The sequence below is a fragment of the Natator depressus genome, chromosome 17, assembly GCF_965152275.1.
Source record: "Natator depressus isolate rNatDep1 chromosome 17, rNatDep2.hap1, whole genome shotgun sequence".
In the NCBI taxonomy this organism is placed as follows: Eukaryota; Metazoa; Chordata; order Testudines; family Cheloniidae; genus Natator; species Natator depressus.
The window spans coordinates 7,752,964-7,771,805 of NC_134250.1; the positions used below are offsets into that span (position 1 = coordinate 7,752,964).

The following is an 18,842-nucleotide window of genomic DNA, read 5'->3' on the forward strand; positions in this document are numbered from 1 at the left end:
AACCAGAAACAAGTTTTTAAGCCTAAAGAAGGCATTAATTGTTAGAGGGCTAAGGAGTGGGGGCTGTAATAAGGGCCTGAAATAGATAAATGTATGCATAGGCCACTTGGCACCACTCTGACAGTGTAAAAGGGTCTTAAAATGTCAGATTTATGCTTACGTGTACATGTGAACAATGCTTACACCCACTTGCCATGTAAAGGGACCATCTAGAATGGTGTAAAGAGACCCTGCTGTAAACAGGAATCCAGGTCTCAGTGCTTGTTGGCCAAATTTGCTGAAGAACAAAGTGGCAAAGAACAGATCCATTTGAAGAGAAATAACCTTGCGCCTGTCTGCACAAATGTTTAGTTCTCAGCAGGCTGGGATGTGAATCTACCCTGCCTCTTTGAAACGGGATTAGATCAAAGCACATTAACAAGCCGTTAATGTACGTTACCAGGGTCTGTGTGGACAGGCAGTGCATGGCAGGCTAGTACAGGGTAGATTCGCACCCCAGTGTGCCGTGAACTAATTGTTCATGTAGACAAGGCCCTCGTCTCTTGCTGGCCAGCATGCAAGGAAAGGGATAAGCAGTGACTCCTAAGTGGTAAACACCAGAGCGAGCTGGAATATTGTTTTACATCCTGAATTTTAGAAAAGAAATGTACAAATACAATACAGCCTCTTAAAGTGCTTTGTCAACATCACTGCCACGTTCCTTCTTATTCTCGCTGCTGCTTGGAATAATAGAATTTGTGCAGGCAATTAATCTTCAGCTTGCCACTTTTTCGTGCACCCAAACCATGGGCATAGCTGTTTAACCTCGTATTCACATATATTATGTTGTAATGTATGGTACACGGCTGGCCTCTAACCTTCGATATTTAAATCCCCTTTGCTATTATTTTAAAGTATATATTGGAAAGGTGATTTTAGAGCTATTTTAGGGAATGCGTGTGTGTATAGATTTATTTATAGTGTCCTCACGTTGGGATTTGTACACCTATCTGTAGTATCATCACCACACCCCTTTAAAATAGGGAAGTGTCATAAATCCCCATTGTACAGATGGGGAACAGAGAGACAGAATGGCTAAGTGACTTGCCCAAGGTCACACAGGTGGTCCATGGCAGAGCAAGGAATTGAACCCAGGCCTCCCAAATCCCAGGCTAGTGCCCTAACCACTGGGCCATTCTTCCCCTTCAAGGGCCCTAAGTGGTTAGGCACCCAGCTCCCACTGAAAGTTCCCACTGAACGGTAGGGAATTGTCCCTTTACAGATGAATAGAGGTTACAAATCCAGGCCTGGAGGAGCTTACCTATCTGTATGGAAATGAGTGTGGTTTTTGTTAGGGGTGACCGCACGAAGTTGTTGATAATAGGCCCCATCCTGCAACTGATCTAGTCACCGTAGTAAGCACTACCCTCAGGAGTAAACATTTCCAGGATTGGGCCCTTGATTAGTATGATTGTTTATATTGTGCATTTTTATTAGTATAGTTATCCGAGGGTCGTGGGGTATGGTATGTGGGTGTGTGTTTCATGTAGATATAATACATATATTCTCAAAAAACAAGCAGCTTGTCACAGTGTTTCTCATAATGATACTGTCCTAGTCACGTAACAACATTATTATATCCCTGCTGGAAGTTTGAAAACTTGCACAAAGGAGTTCCTTAAAGATATAGATGTTTGGCCCAAACCCTCTTATCTCCCAAGAAGACAGGCTGTTCTGACAGGTGAAACAAGACTGGGCAAATATGCAACATTGATCTAATCAGTTGGAACAAGAGCAATATTTTAACTGGTGCTTCCTTTTAACAGCATCATTAAGGGCTCTCATTACTCTTTTATTAGAGGCTGACTCTATTTCTTATCAGATTACAGAATGAACATAACTCATGGCACTGATTTGATCTCTTGTTAAAGAGGATTACAGCTTTGCATTAACTCGGATTGGCACGGTTTATAATTCGCTTGTTGATACACCATGCTGGCGGTGTCGCATGTTTGACCCCCTCCTCAGCTGTGCTGCAGGGAAGGACACCCATACATCATCATTAAAGATGGCACCCAGCACAGAAATGGGAAGCAAAAAAAGGGAGGCTTTTCTGCCGTCATGTCAGGAAGAAGCAAAAACCAACCACCCTCTCAAGTGCAAAGGGAAATTCAGAGCAGGGATTTATACCATCCAGGGGGAGGGGACATACGTGTTAGCTTTTGGATGGGTTATTTACAGGGGCAGGTGTTTCATTGTTTCAGATCAAAACTGTACTGGCCGTGAGGTGGATTTGTGTAAAGAACATGCATGTAGAAATGTAATGGGATTCTATCACTGTAGAACTTTCCATGAAATATCTCCTCTGGTGGGAAAACTTCCTTCTCTTAAGGGAGCTGAGACCCCACTGAGATGATATAACTTTTAGCAAAGTTTGTGCCCAGTTAGTGACTTGGTCTGTGTCATCACATAGCGTAGTTAACACACTCTGGGTAGTTATGCCATGTGTCTCCTTGCTCGTTGTCTTCCTGTTAAGGCTGTAATACCATTTGGCTGTGTAGACAAGTGCCTCCAGCTATGTCTGTGTAACTGGATTAGCTGATCTGCCCTTCTCCCAGCGCTCTGTGCAGTGTATATCCCCGGTGCATTGCCCATATGTGTGTGTTTCTTGCTTGCACGTGCTGCCCTGGTATGGGGGGAAGCTGGGCAGGTTATCACAGGCACGCGCAGGCACTGAGTGGTGAGTGAGGATGCACCAGTGTAGTCATGATATGCAAAACGGTGCTCCGTGGACGCACTGCCTGTGTGGGGATCCAGCCAGCTGGAGTGTGCCTTGGCCTGGTTACAGGAGCGTGGTTGTACCTCTAATGTAGAGGGGGCCCATGACACTCTTCCATCTCTGATGACTGAGCCTAACTATACAGCAGATCTAAAATACATAAATATAATTATATGTAAAATAAGAGTGTTTCCGCGTGCAGGCCTCTGGAGCCTGCGAGATTTCCCTCCCCCTCTGTAGGAAGTAGTGGTCTTGTAGCGCAGGCATCCCCAACTTCCATTCAGGCCCTCACACGGCCTTCTGCTGGAAGTGTTAATTTGCAGCATGTGTAGAGAGAAGAGGTGATGGCACAGGGTGCAGTGCGGTTTCCTGCTTCCCCTGCTCCCTAAGCAATGAAACTGATATTGATGGAGCTTATTTTAATGCCCTTAATAGCACTTCTGTAGCCCCTTCCATCCGAGAACCCCATTATTAGAAACCAAATTATATTAACCTTCACAGCACCCCCCTGAGGTTGGGAGACATTTATGGAAAGAGAGAGACAGATTGGTGATGGGAGAGATTTTCAAAAGTGCTCAGAGATTTAGGAATACAAGTCTAATTGGAAATCTATGGGTCTTGTGCTCCTAAATCTCTTAGGTGCTTTTGAAAATTTGCCCGTAAGCCACCCTTGCCCAGGAAGTCCTTGGCAGAGTCAAGAATAGAGTCCACAGGTGCTGAGTTCCAGTCCGGTGCCTGACCCCCCAAGATCACCCTTTCCTTCAAATATGTCGGATGACTTTTGTAAGAAAACTCTTACATGTTTTACAACTGGGCTGTGAAACATAGGAGTCTGCTTGTCCATGGAGCGTGTGCATATGTACGGTCACCTCTAAAAAGTTTTGCAGTGAGAGACTTAAGGAGCTCAGTCTGTTGAGCTTATCAAAAAGTAGATCAAGAGGAGACTTGATTACGGTGTCTAGCGTTCCCGGGGAGGAACTAGCAGGTACTCAAGGGCTGCTTAATCTAGTTAACAAGAACCAATGGCTGGAAGCTGAAAGCCAGTCAAATTCAAATTAGAAATAAGTCACTAGTTTTTACCAGTCAGGGCGATTAACCACTGGAACAAACTACCAAGGGGAGAGGTGGATTTTCCATCTCTTGAGGTTTCAAGTCAAGACTGGATGCATTTCTGGAAGATAGGCTTTAGTCCAGCACAAGTCACTGGGCTCAGTGCAGGGGTGAGCGAGTGAGGTTCAGTGGCTTGTGTTACATAGGAGGTGTGAGCAGATGATCTGAAACCCCTTTCGGCCTTAACATCTATTAATCTGTTAAAGTAATTCAGTCATCCCAGCTTCATCCCAGCAAAGACCCCAGGCCCCCTATCCCATAGGATGTGTGCCTGTATAATATGCAGTATTTTTAAAAAGAGCAGAATAATGGAATCTCCTTCCAACCGCTCAGATTTCCAAATGGCTAGAAAAGTAAAATTCAGCGGATGCCGTTCATGGGCCTATTTCTTACTGCAGTTCTTTTGTGTGCGATGCAGGGGTAGGGTCAGGCTGGAAAATGGTTCTTTGGTCAGTGCTGAGCTGTGATATCTTGCCCTATGGTGTCATCAGAAGGATATGTTTGCTATGAAGCCTGGACAGATTTTTTTCCTCACAATGAGAAAGGTCCAAGCCAACCCTTGCAGCATGGTAACCAGTACAGATGTAGTATGCAAATTTACTGATGTAATTGATGGCTTGCTCCCTTCATGCACTAATGAGCTCTTCCCTAACGGCCTTGAAATCACACTGTGCCTCTGCCCAGTAAAGTCCATGGGAGCACTTCCATTGGCTTCAGTGCAAGCAGAATTGGGACCTTTTGTGTTTGAATCATCTGCCCATATAGAGATGGGCAGGAGACACTAAGTGTGCATCAGGCCCTGGATTTTCCCAACATTTAGAAAGGGAGGGAGCTGGGATTTTGGTCCAAGGCCATTGTCGATGATACCTAGCGACTATATAAAACAGCAACATGAAAAATCTTTCTAGATTGCAGAATTTATGAAAACACCTGATCCTTATTTTTGTTGTATCCCTCCTGTTATCTGGACAAATTTGTGTGGTGGTGGTGGACAGCTGTATATGTATTACATGTGGTTGGTGTGTATATACTCGTGTGTGTGTGTGTGTGTGTACATGTGTACAATATATTCACAGGCACCACAACCACACACAATGCATGTGTTATACATGGCGTGCTTGGGCATCTATGCAATTACAGACACATGGTTGCCTGGTTGTACGTCTATCTAAGAACTGTTTTAACAAGTCTTATTGCTCTACAGTCGTGCACATGGAAAGGTAACTATTTTGTCACCTTAATAGACCCATGAATGGCGTTCACTGAATATTTTTTCCCATGCAGTTTGAGATTGGCGTAATGTGGAGAAACCCAGTTATCTTTCATTGCGCTGTTCTTAATTACAAAAGAATCAGTGCACGCTTTCTCATACGTGTGCCAACAGTCTCGCGCTTTGTCTCCTGAAAGCGTCGTGGTAGACTTGTTACTACTGGCAATTTTAAAATCGTCACTGGATGTTTTTCTAAAACATACGCTCTAGTTCTACCAGAGCGACTGGGCTTGAAGCGGGAATTGATTCATGAAAGTCCTGTAGCCTGTGTAATGCAGGATCGAATGTACGGTCATGGGTACAAACCCAGTCGACAGTGAGAGGGCCGTTCTAGCACCAGTCCTTGCCAGTATGTTGAAAAAAGCTGGAGATTGGCTGCCAGTGAGGTACTGACTTAGACTGTTTTGCTTGGGTTTGACCTGGGTGACATGTTCTTCCTCATCCGCATTCCTTACTCTTGAAGTTAGTGTGATTGCTCTGTCAGTCACAGCGCATCTCGCTGCGAGCGGTGGGGGGCGCGTAGTAGGGAATCCTGGCATTAAAGAATTAATTTACTTCCAGTACATAAGAGTTTAAAAAAAAAAAAGTTCATGAGATACCAGCCTTTACTCGGCACACTCTGGTATTAAACCCCCAAGAGGTTGGATTAAGGGAGGAATTTGGGCTCTCGGGCTGTCAATCCGGCACCTTTCACGAACACAGAATTTACTAAAATAAATAAGATAAACCAAAGTTACGCTTTCTGGAACTAGTGAGTCAGAGGCTTCTCTCTTGCATATGTGTAAATCCAGAGGAACTCTACTGACTTCAGTGGAATTATTCCAGATTTACGTAGGCATAACCAAGAGGAAAATTTGGCCCACTCTTCGTGGGTTTAATCCTGTGACTCTCATTGATTAATGCTAACATCCAGGGTAATCTATTTGAATATTTCCCTCCCCACCCCTCCCTCTGGGGGGAAAAAAATTCTGCTGGCTTGCGAATGAGCTCTGTTTCCTAAATTATCCCAGGGGGAAGGGTTAAGCCCTGTGATGGTTACACTGTAGCTTCTAGGAAGAGACCCCTTCCTGGGGCTTGTTGACATTGCCAGGGTCGTCTATTGTAAATATTGGCGGGGAACTGTCACTCCAACACCCTTGCAGCTGTCTCAACCTGGCCGATTCATGGTTGGACTACTGTGAGAGCTTGCGACAGGGTCTGGTGGTGGCCTAGCAATAGACCTTCAGCTGCTTCTGAATTGTTTGGAGCTCCAGCAAGGCGCATGTCCTCCTGTGAAACACAAACCGTTCAACTCAACTGTTTGCACTGAGGCATCTTCCCTCTTCCCACAGCTCCCGTGCATCATTTTGTTTGATGGGCAATTTTTTTTTTTTTTTTTAACCAGTTGTTCACTCTTCAGAAATTGATTCATGTATAAGCAGTTAAGCATCCCATGGCTTTTAAAACTATAGTTGTTAAAGGGGTTGGTATTTGAACAAGGAGCTTCATCTTTTCAAAGCTGGCAGTCATGAAACAGAAAATGCGACCCTGGCTAATGCCAGTTTTCTGGAATCATCAAGCCCTTACGTTTAATATTCAACATATTTAGCAAGGAAACAAACTCCTGAGTTATGGAAATTTCCTTTTTAAGGGGGAAAAAAACTGTTAAGAGCAGCAAAATGATTTGTGAGATTGGAAGATCTCCTTTGTGAGACAATTTGTCTTCTCTTGCATCAAATCTATTATAAAACAGTCAAGCTGTGAAAGAGGGAAATCATCCCAGGAACATGGAGTATTAAAGTACACAAAGAAAATTCCCCTCCTTGTGTTTTGTGTATGTACACATATGGTGTTACAGTGACTAATCTGCTCAAAGAGTGGTTAAAAAAAGAAAGGAGATCAGAGAGGTAAAATTTATGATGGGAATTGCAACTGCCTGTGATGATGATGGAGTACATCAGAGGTTTCTCCATCTCCCCATATCTCGTTGCTTCCACAACTACTAATCTGCATCCACGTTTCTGGTGCTCCCACCTACTTTATCTTTAGGTATCTGTCTAGTGCTCATCGCGGTGGTACCTAAAGCTGTCATGCAAATGCAAACGGTAGACAAACCAAAATGAGGGAGGTTCTCACTGGGCCCAGTTTCTTGCTCTCAAGCATTGAGGGCAGGTAGAGGATTATCTCAATGGCCATAAAAGTGCAAGATAGAATAAGGGATAAAAAGCTGGATTAAGCAAGTGCGTGAGGATAGGTTTGAACCCCATGTCTGGCTTGAGTGCGGGGAGGGGAAAATCCCTTGAGAAACAATCCTTCCATGTGCCTTTATTCTTCCCCTCCCTATATCCATCCTCTGCGAGGTGTGCAGAGTCCCTTTGTTTAGGGCTAGAACTGGCTTTCTTAAATATTTATAAATCTTGTGCCTGGTCTCATGAGACAAGCCAGAGGTCACATGTCATCTTTCGTAATTTAAAGCCGTGGGGCTAAAAGCATTTGCACTGGCTTGAAGGACCCAATCCTAACCTGACCGAGAGAGAGGGAATTGAAACAGACCTTTCTGAATCTCCTTCAAGCACCGAGCATGGTGAGGATAGCTGTCTTGCTGGGTAATTTATAGCCTGAGTTTTGCACTCCTCCGTGTTCACGACTTTGGTGGGGAAATGAGTCAGACAGTGCCACCCTGTGGCCAGACACTTCCTAAACTGGAGGAGCAGGGAGTTGCATGTAAGTCTGACAGCAGGGACCTGGCCGTGTGGGAATTAACTGCACAATATTCCGAGTTACTTGTTTTAAAAGACACTGGTAATTTAATGCTAGTCTGGTGAACACTGAGCAGATCTCTGCCGCTTATTCTGCTGGGCACATTCATCCAAAATTAACTTGCCACTGCGGAAATACTGAGCTGACTCCAATCCTGCATATGCTGATTTAGGGTAAAACCTTGTAATAGAAATAAATAAAGGCACTTGCTTCCTTTGTCTCACTGGCTATCTGCCCTACCTGTCAGGGAGCTTGTAATCTGATTTGTGCTCCTGTGGGCGAAAGATTACTGGAAACAGACAAAAAGTTTTCCAGGGGAATAAATGACTATCTGATCTGCAGATGACTTCTAGTTTTGGTAGAGGTTGCACGCGCTCGCTCTCTCTCTAAATGGTTTTCACACTGCTATTTCCCCCGTTTTTTTGGATTAATAATTCATTGTTCCCAGTAGAGCCCATCACTGGGATCTCGGTAGATACCGTTAATTTGAACACAGACTCTTGCTTGGGCCTATCCTAAATAGGACTGTGTGGGTGAGGAATGTAGGAAAATGGGAGGTAAATATATCAAGGAATATCTTTACAACAACTTTACACAATGAGGGAGTGATACATTTAGCATTGCTACATTAATATAGCTCCAGAAACACGGTGAAAACCCCTCTTGCCTTTTAAGCAATATGAGATTCTCCTTTCTTTGCCATCACTGCCCTACCATTCAGCAGCATTCCAGCCAAATGGAAGGCCAGTGGTTTTCTATAGTAGTAAAGAATCCTTTTATTTTCATGTAAAGCCACAGACTTTCCCCTTTCCTTAATGAGCAAAGTAAAAAAATAAGCCCATCACATGGACCGTGAGTGGAATGGAATCCTGACACCTGAAGGTTTGTGACAGTGTTGACCACATAAAACAGTATTATTGTTTAGCTTGCGTGATTCTAAAGGGAAGATAAAAGGTGTTCTTTCCCGCAGCATTGTGTAACTGGATGGTGCAGTGTCATCTGGCCAGATGTGTGTTTGCATGTTGTGTCGTTGCTGGTTTCTTGCAGCTTTCGTGTTTGCTACGTAGAAAATAATTATGTGTTGGCTACCTTAGCTGTAGGACATCATTCATATAATTTATGCAGCAGATACAATATACTTGCTAGTTAGACTTCCATTGGCTTCATTACTTTGATGTTAATCATAGATTGTTGGACGTTTCACGAGATCTCCTCATTGAGAGACACATTTTTATTCTGTAGCTGAAATTATGGCAATGAAGGGCATTCTTTATGTAGTCAGACATATAAGCAATTTAAAAAAAGAAATTAATATTCAAACAACATCACTCAAGTATCCATTTACCTTTTTCGAGGGGTTGCTTTCACCTATGCGTTGAATTCACTTCAGGTTATGAGGGCTGGTTTATTTCACATCTATATTTTCTAAAAATTAATAGCATGATTATAATTATATTTATATATTAAATTAAATAATATCATGTTAGTCCTTTTTTTTTTTGCTGGCCAACTCTTTTGTTGAATAATAATACAACAGGAAACGGGGAAAGTAGTTTATGTGGAGATCTTTTTGAAATTTTGGACTCTAGTTTTCATATTTATTAGACATGTTTTTGTAATTAATGTTCATTAAGGGCATTCTGTCCTAGTGTGTGTACATTGCCTGGATAAAAGACTTGGCATGTAAACAGCCATTACAAATACTGTGTTGATGGTAGGAATTTTGAGGTTGGCAAAACCTGTCTGCTGATTCATTCGCAACTTGGGGGAGGGCAAGCATATGACGAGGATGTGTTTGTAGGTTTTATTTTAAAATAAAAAGATTTATGCTTTTAATCAAAAGCAGTGGTTTTCAACCCTTTTTCATTTGCAGACCCTAACAAAGTGCGAATGGAGGTGCGGACCCCTTTGGAAATCTTTAGGCATAGTCTGCGGATTCCCCGGAGTCCATAGACCACTGGTTGAAAACCACTGTTCTAAAGAATATAACTTGGTGATTTCAAGCAACTCTAGCTGTTTTGTAATCTGTTTGCATCAATATGGCCGTGTGGCCTGGTGGAATGAGCACAGGGTTGGGAGGGGATTCTGGGTTCTAATCCTGTTGTGGCCTTGGGCAAAATGGGGCATAATGATACTTAGAGTGTCTTGAGGAGCAGTGAGTGTTTCCATGGCTCTTCACTATGATATGAATAGGAGAATGAGCAAGCCACTGGTTTCTGACCCCTACAGGGAATGCTGCCCCTACAACTCCCCCATCTGTATGCTGAATTAGGATGACCGTAGTTGCAAAGTTGTTTTTGTTTTTTTTTCCCCCATACAATCCACTGTTGTGGGATATTCCTTCGTCTCTTTTATTTTCTCTTCTCACCAAACAAACCACACTCTTGCAGCCACATAGGTGGTACAAATTGCTTAGAAGACTGGGTTCTCTAAGGTTGATAGGGATGCTGAATGAAGAGTAACATGAAACACAGGTTCGCACATGTGCACGCTCGACATGCCAGGCTAGGGAGCTGTGGGGAGGGTATGAAACCCTTCTGGATGTATCTAATACCCGTGCTCTCACTCTTTGGGGTTGGCTCAGAAGAAATGCATAAATAATTAAGCCAAGGTACTTACACACACATGTTTTATGGCAAATTGGTGTGTGGTTCGTGATCATTTTTTCCCCAGAAACAGGTTTTATGATAATACAGTAAAAATATTAAATTAGAAAATGCCTCACTAAGGGTGATAAAACCTTACTACAGTGGAAATAGGTAATTATCCCCTCTCCAGGCTAAATGACAGTTTAAAAGAAATAAAAATGTTAGTGCTCATTACTTGCTTTTGTAGGTTGCAATAAAGGGTAAGTTAAATTTTAATTCAAGGAAGACCCCTGTATCGACCTGCTCCTTCCACACACTCTACCTCAGGTGTAAGTACTATTAATTACTCGGTCTAGGTTATTCCTCAGCACATTGCTAATACCAATACCCTTTTGTGCTAAAGTCACCTTTCCCGCACTGACTTGGGGTGGGGTGTTTCGACTCACTGGCTCAGATCTGATTTTTAATATATGTGGGTGTGGGGGAGAAATTCTATGTTTTTTAGTCCAAATCCGAGTTCATTATGCATAGCCTTCAGGGGCCTGAAAGTATTAAAACCCACACTTACCCCGGTGAATTGAAACAGAGACAAGGTTAAACCTGAAGGATTGATGAGTTTTACTCTCTGCATGGTGAAATCCTGCGGAGGGGAGATGCTGCAGGGGAAAGGTAGCCTATGCAGCAGCAATAATAAATTGGCATTTTTTGGCTGGCTAAAACATTTCTTACAACCCCCTCCTCCCTTCCCATTTGCAAATAACCTCTCTCTGCACAGTGTAATCTCGGCACCAGCAGCAGGCAGTTGTTTCACACCTGGAATTTTCAGGTAGCCCTGCTAGAATTTTGACTTCAGTATGGAACACGCAGGCCCGGGCCTGCGAGCCGAAAGGGCTTGTTGTTACCCACTCTTACGAGCGAGGGTGCAACACAGCAGAGCAGTCTGGATGGTGTGGCAGGACCGTACTGCAAGTTATCCCTATGCCGTGCCTTGCGGAACTTGGTGTTCTGAATGTTGGAGCTTCTCTGTGTTCAGGCAGCGTCACACAACTGAGGAAGATGCATTGGTACTTTTAACGCCCCTATTGGCCTTGCTTGCTTTAAAAATGATTTTGCTAATTTTGGTCCCTGAGGTCCGTGTCAATGGAACGCTGATTCCTGAACTCCCCTACCCTCAGAGTAAGCCAGGTAACCAAACAAAAATAGGAGAAGCCTTGAGAGATCAGTGCCCCACTGGAGAGAAAGGGCCACAACCCAGGCTGATAGCAAATGTTCAAGCTAGTAGTTACCTTCATATTTTCTTTTTTGGTGGGGTTGTCCAGAGAGAGAGAGAGAGAGAGAGAGAGTGTGTGTGTGTTCTATTTAAACTTCATTACAGCACTGGGGAATGGGGGAAAGAACTAACTGGGTGCGGGGGAGAGGGGGCAGGGCAGTGACTTTAAATTTCAAAGTGCTCCTCTGTTGAGCTGAGTTTGGCCTGAAATGTGTAACTTGACTTAGCCCTGGTTTTTTGGGCATGTGTCTGTGCACTCAAAAACCAACCAAGTCCAGAGGCTTGAAATTCAAAGCAGGCACAGTGTCCTTAGCACGAGCCATCAGCCTTTTTCACTGCTTGGCTGCCAGGTGCAGGCAGGTAGGTCGCACCTGCTGTGCCACTGAATGTCCTGAGGATGTTGGCGCATTCTTCTGAGGCTGTTGCAGTGTGAGTGGCTGATGAGAGCCCAGCAGGGGCATGGAAGGGCTGGCTTCTGTTGATTTGTGTGCTCATCTTAAATGTGATGTGGTTTTTGGTAGGTGGGGAGGTAGGTACTTCGCTGAATTTGCTTTTGTAATAGTGTGATGGCTCCCAAACAGGGCTAACTGCATCTTGGGGGATCTGTTTTGGATCATTCCTACGTACAGAACTCTATTTCGCAAGGCACTTGGAGTCCCTATTTCCTGTTTGATCCGCTCCTATATGCCCTACTGTGGGGATTCTCAGCCTTTCGCATCCTGTGATCTTAGTGGTACTTTCCTCCCATCTAACCCTAATGAAAGGGGCCTCATGTCCCTCATGTTGCCAACCCACGTTCTGCTGAAAGGGTTTGTGATTCCCCTTTCTGTATAACGACCCTCTTCTGCACCAGGTGCACGGAACCCAGAATGTACAATGGCGGGAGAGCGGCCTTGTGGGAAAGGCTCGGGACTGGGACTTGGGAGACTTGGTTTCCAATCCTGCATCTGCCACAGGCTCCCTCCGTCATTTTGGATGTCAGTCCCTCGCTCTTTCACTTCCCCATCTGTAAAATGGGGAGAATACTTCCCTAATTCACAAAGGTACCTTAATGACTATTCGGCACTTAGATACTGGAGCTATGACCCACATAGAGAGAGGCCTGCGAGAGTTTAATAACCCTCTTCAATTCAGAGGAAATAATATTCTGCAAAATTTCCTTGGCTCTCAGAAAGTTTGGCAACAGCTTTCTACTCTGTTTGCAAGCAGAGTCAATGCTGCGGATTGGACTACTTCTGTTTTAGTGCTGAAGGCCCCCCCCCCCCCCCAAATGTGCAACTCCAGGTCTATGGGGTATGTTCTGTTGGGATCTGTTTTGGCTGACGATACATGTGTTGGAAAATGAGTTAACTGGCTGGCTTTGTACCCTTAACTGTTATGTGGATTATGGTTAAAAAAGATCAGCAACGTGCCGAAGAGCAGAATGAGAATGTGTGTAAGCTGCTGGATATAAGTCTACTGAGCGACAGCGTTGAATTAGACGTCTTTGGGACTGGTCACATGGCACCATCTAAAAGTTTGAGGTCTGGTATCTTAAGTCTGGTATCTCCGGTGCTGAGCATATGGTTTAGAAGTAATGACTGAGTAAACGTTTTCCTGGAATGCCATCTGATGGTGGCTTGTCCTATTGCCAATGAGTGTGATGCGTCCTAGTAACAAAAAAACCCAAAAAACGCAACAGAACACAACTGGGAGAATCTCCCACACGTCCTGGAGAACACAAGACTGGATCTTAGCAAAGAGCCCGAATTGGCAGTAAGCCCCAGTGTAAAAATATATGTGCCTGGTGGGTGTGAGCCCAGGAAAACGGCTGCAGCTCATCAGGGCTTCTCCGGTGGTCTCTGTGCTGGAGTTGGAATGCACGGGATGGGAAAAGTGAATACACGAGCATCTGCTGGTGTGCGTAGCGGAGTTACGCTCTGACTGGAGAGCCTTCATCTGGACGTAACAGGGCCTGGGGCTCTCGTGGGGCAATAATCGGTGCATATGCCTCTCTATTTCATGAGACCTCAAGAGCCTTGTCTGTAGGAAGCCTGCAAAGTGGGTGCATTTGGCATTAGAATGTATCTTTGTGAGGCCGTTTGCTGCAATATGATTAGTCCTCCTTGGTGTTTAAAATGAGCTGTGTCGGGGTTTGGGGAGGGAGGAAAGGAGTGAAATCGGTGACGTTTCCTTAAAAGGTTCCAAACCACTCAGCCTTTCGAGTTACTTTGACATGAGCAACCGGCGTATGTTTGTCAGCTTTGCCCACCTGAGTGTGAAATGATGTTCTATCGAAACACCGGTTTCAGCATTTCCCTCTCCGCTCCTGACATGTGAACCCTGCTGCGGACAGTAACTGCTGCTTTCTGCCCAGGAATTTCACTGATATTGCAGAACAAGTGGAAACATTTGCTCAGTGGTAATGATGGGGTCTGGCGCAAGCAAGCAAGGCAAGGGTGGAAGGCTATGATTGTGAAGGACTAAATAGCATCGCTCGCTGCATTTCCCCTCTTCCCCCCCCCCCCCAATCAAATGATGGAGTCTTAAAGTCACAATGTCCTTTTTGTCAGTAAAACTGCCTGCTTTATGCAATCTAATTTCTAAATTGAAACAGCAAACGACAGTGGTACTTATCGGTTAATGGGCAGGGAGGCTGCAAAGTGTAGCCGAGCCAAAGTAACGCAGCGCTCTTTATTTATTTATTTTAAAAGCGCGATGGAAGACTGTGGTAGCATCAGAGGGCTGTTTGTCTCGGTCAGGGGGGTTTGGTTTGTTTGTTCCACTGGCTATTCTGCGTTTATACAATATAAAGATGAGAAGGAGACAGAAGACAGTGAGCTTTTCCCCCTCTCCTCCCCCAGTGTTATTAACATGCAGCGTTGAGTTTTCACACTTAAAACAGCTGATTTCTCTCTGACCTAGTGACCGGGGCACATTGTCGTCGGAAGAAGCTGCGCCTCCCCCTGTCGTTCATTACGAAACTGCTGCTGTTTCTCACCAGAACTTAAACTTCCCCACGGCCGCCCTCTCGTGCGGGCTGCAAATCTGCATCGCAAACAAAGCGTGGCTCCTCCTCACTGCGTTTGGTCGTGTCTGACGGGCGTGCGTGGCACAGTTTGTTCCCTAGCGCCATGTTTTTGGCACCTCTTGCATTTCAGTTGAGTCTTCCCAGGATTCTAGCCCTGCCATCTTGCTTTCTTCTAGTCCAGGGTTTGCCAATTTTTTCAAATGTCAGGTCCATTTTTTCAGAGAGTTTGGGGATTTTTTTGAGTGCATCATAGGTTACATCGTTCTCTCTCTCTCTTTCTGTCTGTCAGACGCTCCAGTTGCAGTTCCATAGTTAAGGCTGAGTTGAGTTTTGCACTGAAAGCACGAATTCAACCACTAAATACAGCTATTTCACCTCCCTCCCCCAAATTGCAATACTTATTCTGACTAAAGAATGAATTTTCTGAGAATTTTCCTGTTAATTGGATAATTAGCTTATGAGTTAAAATTGATTTCAAGAGTGGGTCCTTAAGAAATGTAGCACCATGTATCTAACCTTTTTGTCCTGAATGATCTTACTAATGAGATGATGTTGGTTCTCCCAGTTTCCCCTATGGTTAAAACTGACTGAGATCTCACGCAATGGTTACATTTGCAGATAGCGTTTCAGGATGGATGGCCATTGCTTGCCGCTGTTCTCCGTAATTTAAAGTTGCCTGTTTAGCAGAGGCTGGCTGATGCGTAATGCTCTTGTACCGGAAATTCCCCCAACGAATTCACCTCTTTCAAAATGGCCACCTGCCTCTCATTGTTTCCACTTAGCAGTGAAGCCAAGATGGTGGCCTCCTGTGTTGTCCCATACACGGGGGTTTTAAAATGTTAAATCTGTCTAAATGTAGTTTAATAAGCTCCCTTCCTTTTGGGATTGAACTGATTGCCTAGTTAGCTCTTCAACTCCCTGAGTGTTGCAGGGAACAGTGCTGAGTCTGGGTCTCTTGTGTGGAGGACATTTGGCACACTAGCCAGAGGCCCTGGGCCAGTGTTAGACATCTCATCTGCCTGGGTGTTTCTAATGCAGACAGTGTGGGAAATGTGGCCAAGAAATTTCCGTAAAGCTTACAGTAAGTGGCTGTGTCCCGTCCCTCCCTTGTATTGCTCTGTGAAAGTGCAGGTGCATTTCTTGTGTGGTTTTGTTAGTTGTTATCTCCATGTCAAGCCATTCGTTAGGGCTGTTTGGGAATGCTGTTATGTAATACATCCTTGTGTGTGTGTGTAAAAAATTATATACACACTGTACGTGTGTCACAGTATTAACAATAATCTCTGTATTCCGGTAGCAGCTAGAGGCCCCTATTAAGATTGCTGCCCCTTAGTGCTAATACTGCAAGTGTACACAGATATAGGCAGTTCCAGTCTAAACGGAGAAATCAGATGAAGGGGATAGAGCATACAAATAAGTGCTTTCCTCTACAGCCGATAAAAGTCTCTGTCTACTGTATAAATGTATCATTCATAATAGTCTAGTGTGCGACGTGCATGTGCATAGTATTTATTAGGAAACAACTTACATTTTTAATAGACGGGGCCCAAATTTCAGACCAGTCTGAATTTCATATGTTGGTCCCATCTCTCATTAATTAACTAGACAGAAAACGGTCCCTCTCCACCCCATGTCCCAGTGAAATCATGGCTGAACAGTTCCTGGCCTGACTGAGTTTTAGGTGATCGTCATCTCTGATTTTGTTTAAAATTCTTTGTTTTAATAATCCTAGATGATGTTAGCAGCACGGGCAAGGAGGTAGTTTCTCTTCTGTGAGTTTTATCTGCTGTATCTCTGTGTCTTCTCTACTTTGAGTACAACCGGGAGCTCAAAATGTAGCCCTGTCTGGATGCTTTTTCCTTAAGGGTTCTCTAGATTGCCATGACCACATGAATTTCTGTTTTGCAGCTGAAGTCTGTAAATAAATTTGCCTTCCCTCCGCTCCCCCTCCATCTACCTTCCCTGGCTACTTAGGTTTTAAGCTTAAAAATAAAGAAAGAAAACCAGCCTGTGATGTGGTGATTTTTAAAGGGAAACTTGCTTCTCTTATCAGAACTGCTGCATATGTGATATTAATTGGAATCTTGTTGCTGGGTCATTTTCATTGTTTTTCAAGTACCGTCAAATCCAAGAAAATGTATGAAAACTAAATTATAGCCCCACATAGGCTGTCTGATTGAATCCTCCTTATGGCATTGCATTCTCATACAGCCTATTAAAATATTCAATCTTGTTTTCTTACTTGAAGAGGCTGTCTGTAAAGGGCAAACTTATAGAAAACCTCATTCCCTAGAGAGATGGTATCCAGCCACACCGAAATATTTACATATTTCTGTACTGCATGTGATTGGTCACACGCAAGTTCTTCCCTACACTTGTATGTATTAATAAAGATTGTTGAATGCATTTTTAATTATACGACGGCCTTTTCATTTGAAGCGGCGGATGGTAGCGCTGCCTGCCTCTTGCTTCCAATTTGACCTTGAAAAGTTACTCTCTTCCCCCCCCTTCTCCTTTTTTTCCCAGGACGGAGCTTTATCGATCGTTGTTTGGCAAAATCACGCATCCCGAAGAACCCAAGCAGAATTAGCATCAAGCCTTTGCAGAAGGAAAACATATGCACAGACACTTACTTTTGTTCTCTGCGTTTGGCTCATGCCCAGTGGGATCCTTCGAGTGCATTTGGACTCTTGCCTCGGTGCTGCCGGAACCTGCAGCCATGTTGTCACATCTGGGCAGTTTGTAGATCACAGCTCTACTCCTGTGGTTCGCTTAGTGATGGCCGCAGTAGGGTTCACTGAGAGAGCTTCTAGCCACGTGGTAGCCCACCACTTGGATTTCAAGACTGCAGTGAAGTGGATTATGTCATGTGCAGGGAAGCGCCAGCACCCTTCCTTTTTAAGGTCACTCAGAAAGTGTGTCTTGTCTGTTAGGATGTCTTGTAATTTGATGAGGATTATTTTATTTCATGCAGACCCCATTGCTGACTTGTGCAGTACAAATCAGAGTTAAGAAGGAAATGTACCCTGGCAAGAGGGCACCCCCATATATTTTTTGCAATTCAGTTTAGAATCTGTCCATGCCAATTAAAGAACATACAATGCCCTTCCCTTTTTGATCATCTTGTAGTGTGGCCCTGATCCTGCAATCTTATCTGCACAAGTAGACCCTTATGCCTTTCTAGAATCCCACTGAGATTAGTGGGGCTCCGAAGGTGGCTGTTTAAGCATATCCTACTGCAGAATGGGGACCTACGTTTGTGTTAAACCAACTTCCTGGACCTTCGTTTGAAATGCACTGTTCTGCGGCAGTATTTTAGAATGCTGCAGCTGTGCATTGTCTGAGCCACGATGGCTAAAATGCCATTAATGTGGCCGGAAAAAAGGTGCTCCCCATCCGTGGTTACCTTGAATTTCAGAGAGTCCAAACTCCTGGGCTTCCAAAAGGACTGCTTATTATGCATAAAAGGTCAGTCATGGAACGGCTCCCAGCTGAACACATGCACATGACCAGGGATATTTTTGCAATTGGAAAATGTTTGTGAATTTTCAGTTCAGCATTGATCGTGCATGCCATTATTTTTGCTGATCAGGATTCTTTGAGGCCTCTTCCTTTTCTCTCCACTAGTGACACGCTTTCTACAGAGGTTAGCACCGGTGTAAATCTGGCAAGAGGAGATGATTCACTTGTTTTTTTTTTTTTTTTTTCCCATCAGAAGGTCAAAAGCTGAAAATTAAATCCCCATAAGGGGGATTTATTAGCCTGCTGTGACCAATCTCAGATGAAGATTATCTTGCATAAATAATGTGTGCATATGTTTGTAGTATAATAACGAGATGGCCATTGCATTGACTTGTTTAACTACATTGTCTCTGTTTTCTTCTTTAAATAATCTGATTAAAATAGCCTGTAAATTGGCTAACCAAGTCTTGACAGTGCAGTGAATACATCCGGTGTGTCTGAATGTGGATTTGAGGGATATATGCTAGTTTAATTAAGCAACTCTCTTCAATGGGTTTTTTTTTTTTTAAGTCTTTAACCTGTTATTTATTTTAATGCACAACGAAGGAGTCTGTATTCTTTTGGTTCATTCGTTT

At 44.0% G+C, this 18,842-nt stretch overlaps 1 protein-coding gene across 2 annotated transcripts in view; it reads left to right on the forward strand.

Moving 5' to 3' along the window:
- The window catches only part of AATF (apoptosis antagonizing transcription factor), an 81,343-nt gene extending 62,887 nt beyond the window's left edge, over positions 1-18,456 (forward strand). For both annotated transcript variants that reach the window (XR_012642224.1, XM_074974615.1), the window contains one exon: positions 17,272-18,456. Coding sequence is in view for 1 of the 2 variants with exons in the window: in XM_074974615.1 (XP_074830716.1) it covers positions 17,272-17,335 (64 nt within the window). In the remaining variant the exon portion in view is untranslated. The remainder of the gene's footprint in view (positions 1-17,271) is intronic.
- Positions 18,457-18,842: the final 386 nt, after the last annotated feature.